The sequence below is a fragment of the Gossypium hirsutum genome, chromosome A09, assembly GCF_007990345.1.
Source record: "Gossypium hirsutum isolate 1008001.06 chromosome A09, Gossypium_hirsutum_v2.1, whole genome shotgun sequence".
Lineage (NCBI taxonomy): Eukaryota > Viridiplantae > Streptophyta > Magnoliopsida > Malvales > Malvaceae > Gossypium > Gossypium hirsutum.
This window is the reverse complement of record NC_053432.1, coordinates 3,328,525-3,334,316: the sequence shown is the minus strand read 5'-3', so window position 1 is coordinate 3,334,316 and position 5,792 is coordinate 3,328,525. Positions and strand designations below refer to the sequence as shown.

The 5,792-nt window shown below is 33.9% G+C and overlaps 1 protein-coding gene across 2 annotated transcripts; it reads left to right on the top strand.

The window, feature by feature from the left end:
* Window positions 1–457: 457 nt before the first annotated feature.
* On the top strand, window positions 458–5,255 carry LOC107888579 (KH domain-containing protein HEN4). Of its 2 annotated transcripts, XM_016812743.2 has the most exons (8): window positions 459–605; window positions 1,737–2,331; window positions 2,776–3,204; window positions 3,294–3,551; window positions 3,664–3,927; window positions 4,187–4,245; window positions 4,536–4,597; window positions 4,756–5,255. In XM_016812743.2, the coding sequence occupies exons 2-7, from the start codon at window positions 1,759–1,761 to the stop codon at window positions 4,567–4,569; spliced, it is 1,617 nt and encodes a 538-aa protein (XP_016668232.2). In that variant the 5' UTR covers window positions 459–605; window positions 1,737–1,758; the 3' UTR covers window positions 4,570–4,597; window positions 4,756–5,255. The 2 variants fall into 2 exon arrangements, with proteins under 2 accessions (XP_040933581.1, XP_016668232.2); XM_041077647.1 differs by lacking the exons at window positions 4,536–4,597; window positions 4,756–5,255 and adding an exon at window positions 4,322–4,411 and having other exon boundaries at window positions 458–605.
* The last annotated feature ends 537 nt before the right edge of the window (window positions 5,256–5,792 follow it).

Genomic DNA, 5,792 nt, shown 5'->3' with positions numbered 1-5,792 from the left:
TTATGATTTTAGAAAATTTTATAATTTTTTATATTTCTATATTTTTTTTATAATTTTTTACTATTTTTATAAAAATTTTACAAGTTTTTATATTTTTTTACGATTTTTATATATTTTTTAATTTTTAGTAAATTTTTAATATTTGAATTCTTTTATTAAAATTTAATAATATTTATAAATTTTATAAATTTTATTTTTTTATAATTTTTAATAAAGGCAGGCTTAATTTTTTTAAAAAATATTTTAGTGTTTTTTAATATATTTTAAAAGTTTAAATATCGAAAAGATGGGGTTTAAATTTTTTTTGAAAAATTTTGAAGTATTTTTTACCTTAAACCTAAAAAAATTAAATGTGGGATACATCTTTCTAAACAATCTTGTGTTTAATATAGAAAAAAGAAATCAAAATTGAAGAAAAAATACCTAATAGGAAAATAAATAAATAAAGCCGTAACGGTAAAAAAAAAAAAAAACCCTAGAAATCTAAAGTGTAAAAGAGCTCACGAAGGCAAAATATCTTTCGCCTCCAAATTCTCTCTTTAGTTCTTTTTTTTTTTCAATTTAAAAAAAAATCTCATTGACTGGGAATCAATCTCAATTCTCAGGTAAAACCCCATTATCTTTTGGCAATTAATTCCCCTCTGATTTCTCTTGCTTTTTTTAAATACTCTTTTAATCAGATCTAAAATCTACATGTTCTGCTCTTGTAACCTTTTTCGATTCATTTTTTACTGGAATTATCATTCTTTTTGTATTTGATGAGAGGAATTATAGTTTATTTATTGAATCTAATGTATTTTGTGTTAGTTTTTGGAGATTATTTGTATTTATGCTGTTTAAATTTGTGGGTTGATTTGAAATTTTTATTCTTTTACGTAATTGAATCTCTATAATACTGGGTTTTCCTTTATTGTCTGTTATATTAATTTTGGATGGGTGATTTGAAGTGGGATTTTAATTTGTTATGGAAGAAGATGAACTTGTGGGTCAAAGTTGAGATACAGTTAGTAATTTATCTTTGAATTTGCCTAGTTTTAAAGCTGAGCTATGGAGTACTAAAGATTTATATAACTGTTTTGTTATCAATGTTGTTACTGATAGTTTTGCTATTTGCTTTCCACTTTCTTGAGAAATTGCTGAGTAAATATCTTATTTGACCCCCCCCCCCCCAAAAAAAAAAAGAGAGAAATTGCTAAAGATTTATTGTCTGTTATATTAATTTTGGATGGGTGATTTGAAGTGGGATTTTAATTTGTTATGTAAGAAGATAAACTTGTGGGTCAAAGTTGAGATACAGTTAGTAATTTATCTTTGAATTTGTCTAGTTGTAAAGCTGAGCTATGGAGCGCTAAAGATTTACATAACTGTTTTGTTTTCAATGTTGTTACTGATAGTTTTGCTCTTTACTTTCCACTTTCTTGAGAAATTGCTATGAGTAAATATCTTATTTGACCCAAAAAAAAATATGGACACATGGTTGGAATCTAGTGTTTGTTCAATAGTAAATTTTATGCGTGTTTTACTGTTCATTAAGAAACTCAAACCAACAATTAAATTTAAGTGGAGATATAATGTTATCTGAATTATGCTTTGATGATTGAAAAATGAAAATAATTTAGTTATTGATTTGGTCTGTTGATGAGCATTTTGTGCTGGTGCTTTACATTTTGGGTGGTTCAATCCTCAAGATTGGTTCAATTAGTATTTGTAATGTTTTACTATCGTCTCGGAACCAGGTATTTATTTTTGCTGACAACAATGGCGGGTCAGAGGAATAGCTATGGGAAGCGGGCTCATTCTCACTCTGGCTATTCTGAGAATGGATCAAATAAGAGGAGAAATGCAGGTGATGACAGGGAACAATTTGTTATTGATTCAGACGATACCGTATATAGGTATTTGTGCCCTGCAAGAAAGATAGGAAGCATTATTGGAAGGGGAGGGGAGATTGTTAAGCAATTAAGAGCAGAAACTAAATCAAAAATTAGAATTGGTGAAACAATTCCTGGTTCTGATGAGCGCGTGGTTACTATCTATAGCTCTAGAGATGAGAGAAATGCCCTTGAAGATGGGGATGCTTTTGTTTCTCCTGCTCAAGATGCTCTATTCAGGGTGCATGAAAAAGTTGTTGCAGACGATTTGCACAGTGATGATGAATCTGAAGGCCACCAAAGTACTGCTCGGCTTCTTGTATCTTCTGATCAGATTGGATGTGTTATAGGAAAGGGTGGACAGATCGTTCAGAACATACGTAGTGAAACTGGTGCTCAGATTCGCATTCTTAAGGACGATTTACCTTCTTGTGCCTTGTCCACAGATGAACTTGTACAGGTAATTTGACTATTTGATTATTGTTGTAGTACTTTCGGATTTTGCTTATTCATTTAGCAATCTCTTCTCTCCTTTAAAACATAGTTTACGGCCATACACCCACATGGGAAAAAGTTATGCTGAGATGAGTTTCAAATTTTTGAAAGCATTGGCAAGAAGCTTTCCTTGTTTATGGGGTCAACATTTGACAAAGATTTTGTTGATTTGATTGCTGTAGTTGACAAAATAAGCATTTAATTTTTCACCTTTGAGTTCTTCAGGTTATGAATTATATCTTTTGAGACTGTTTTTTGCATGCTTTTTATGTTATGTTTTTTATGTGTTTTTTCCTGAAAATTTCACTTTCTTTTGTTTGTTATCTGTAATATTGTTAGTTTCTTTTTTATATTAATAATGTTATAAGATGGTTGGCCTTTTTATATTTAAATTTACTTTTGGCTTTAGATATCTGGGGAAGCTGCAGTTGTGAAGAAGGCTCTGCATCAAATTGCATCTCGCCTTCATGAGAACCCTTCACGATCTCAGCACTTGCTTGCTTCTGCTGTGTCAAATGCATATCCTGCTGCTGGTGCAATGCTTGGTCCAGCTGCTGGTGCCCAGATCGTAGGGATAACTTCATTGGTTGGACCTTATGGACGATACAAAGGTGACACTGGAGAATGGCCACGCTCTATGTACTCGGCTCCAAGGGATGAGATGTCATCAAAAGAATTTTCTCTTCGTTTGGTTTGTCCAACTGCTAATATTGGAGGAGTGATTGGCAAAGGTGGTGCTATAATCAACCAGATCAGGCAGGAATCAGGTGCAGCCATCAAAGTAGATAGCTCAACTACAGATGGAGATGATTGCTTAATAACTATATCAGCTAAGGAGGTCGGCTTTTCATCTTTGCTATGTTTATTTGTCTTGTGGAAGTATCTATGCTATGCTTTGACGGGGTTCCTAATCTTCTGCTGTATTAGTTCTTTGAGGATACATATTCACCTGCTATCGAAGCTGCTGCACGTTTGCAACCTAGATGCAGTGAGAAGGTTGAAAGAGACTCTGGAATTGTATCATTCACAACCCGCTTACTTGTGCCAACCTCACGTATTGGTTGCCTTATTGGTAAAGGAGGAGCTATTGTAACAGAGATGAGAAGGATCACAAAAGCTAATATCCGTATCCTGTCAAAGGAGAATCTTCCAAAAATTGCATCTGAAGATGATGAGATGGTTCAGGTGTACTATCATTTATATAGGATTTTCTTAATAATTACTTTCTATTTGTTGGCTCTTTTTTTAAAAAAAAATTATACAAACAGCGGAACATGGTTTATCTGTTATTATTCAGATTGCTGGAGACCTTGATGTTGCAAAGGATGCCCTTGTACAAATAACAACACGGTTAAGAGCAAATCTTTTTGATAGGGAAGGCGCTGTTAATGCGTTGGTGCCAGTTTTACCGTATCTTCATGTGCCAACTGAAGGAACAGACAGTTTGAGTTATGAAAGTAGAGAGGGAAAAAGGCATGGACGTGTGCACTCCTTTTCTGGTGGTTATGGCTCTAGTGATTTAGCTGCTAGTGATGGCTATGGAAGTTATGGTGGTCTCCAGGTATTTCCTTTTGACAACTTTTACTATTTTTACAGTACTTTAGGTAGCTGAGTTGTAGAAATATAGTTTGTTGGACTTCGTTATCCCATTTATCAAGTGAATAATTTTAGTCCCTTAAATCCTTATTCCTTTTAATATTTATTTCTTATTTGGCTTCTTATAATATTTTAGCTTTCTCATTTTGTTTACATTGTCCCAATCTCTCTGTCTATTTCTATGCTGATAATTAATAATTATGATTCTTAAATATTATTTGTAGATTGGTAGTACTACTGGTGCTTATGGAGCTTATTCTTCAGGACGAGGTGGTCCTTCTGGGTGAGAATAATTTCTTTCCTTGAAAGAACATATTTCCTGTTGTTCACATGACTGCCATGAGTATCATTTAATGCAGGAAAAGTGCTTGGGGCTGATGGAGTAATTGCACTATCATAAACATTATATTTAAATATTTGAACTACATCACATAAAGTTGTATTCAAGGGTACAATGCCAGTCTACAATTTGTTCTTTCCCAAACATGTCTTTGAGTCTTTTAGTTTCCTTAGGTTAGTACATACACACTCTCTTAGGAATTTTCAGTATTCATCATTAACTTCTCTTACCAGGTTATCAAGCCATACCTCTGTTTCCCGGCGCTAAAACTATGGTTACTAAAATTCCATGATTGGTACGTGCAGATAGATTGTAGTTTTCATTTTGGTATTCTTATGTCCATTCATTTTGTTACGTGTATACAGTTTGATAACATAGCCTATCCGATCTCCCTATTTATGTATCTGATGCACTTGTTTTCCCTTTGTTGCCTTTCCGATCCCACTAAAACAGCTGAGACTTATGAAGCCTGAATCTAGCCTACTGCCTACTTTGATGAAGCCTGCCTAAACCTGAAGACCAGATGAACCAGGGTTTGACATACTCATGGCCCACCCTGATGCTACTACCTAGAAGGACCAAATATACGTGGAGATCTTATTTTTCTCTTTGAAATTTGCCATTTCCATGCCACCAAAAACACCAAGCTCTGCTATGTGTGCTCCCAAGAACCTAGCTAGCCGTCATGCTTGTTGCTGCCTTTTATTTCCTTATTTTGCATCTTTTTCTGTTTGTAGTTTGCATTTGTTTAGGGGTTCTAAACCTTGTACCTTCTTCCATCCACTGTCAGCTGTACTGAGAGTGCTGGGTTTATTATCTGACATTTGTCTTCTGCATTTTCTTAATTTCGTCGGTTGTCTCAATTTATGATGGAATCTTATCCTCAGCTTACCCGGTTTACTCTAAAATGTAGCTGTGAAGACATAATCTGGAATACAGATATTTTCATTCTATTTTATTAGCATCTAAATCAGCTTAAATGGTCCTTGAGTCTTTGTAATGACACCCTTAATCAAGAAATCTATTAGTATCCACCTAACTGATCGCCTGAGACTTATAGAAGAAGTCTACAACATGTTAAACTATGTTGCGTAGGAGGGAAAAAGGAAGGAAAGAGGTGGAAATAATGTAGCTTTTCTTTGCATCCCTTCGTTTGGTAAGAGGAAAATATGAGCAAGTTAAATAAGTGGATTCTTTCTATTTAAATTGACTGCTATGTTTATTTTCCATCCTCTATGCTAAACATCAGTAAGGATAAAGAACCTTCTTCCCCCCTTTTTCCTCTCCTTTTTTCATTCTCTCTATCTTCCATCCATGCCTAACAGTGTTCGATGCATAGAAGGGATACAATATGGCATCTAGTCATCAACCTTTAGGGTTCAACTCCTCAATAGTGTTTTCTGACACATGGCATTGTTTTAGGGTAAAAAAAAATGCTAGTTTATGCTACCAATGGATTACTTAATTAAAGGACAATATAGTCATGTGAA

What these genes read in the sequence shown, in the direction of transcription:
- LOC107888579 (XM_016812743.2), top strand. Translation starts at nt 1,759, where the DNA reads ATGGCGGGTCAGAGGAATAGCTATGGGAAGCGGGCTCATTCTCACTCT. An exon ending in CCACAGATGAACTTGTACAG is followed by an intron (nt 2,332 to 2,775) that starts GTAATTTGACTA and finishes TTTTGGCTTTAG; the next exon opens with ATATCTGGGGAAGCTGCAGT. An exon ending in AAGATGATGAGATGGTTCAG is followed by an intron (nt 3,552 to 3,663) that starts GTGTACTATCAT and finishes GTTATTATTCAG; the next exon opens with ATTGCTGGAGACCTTGATGT.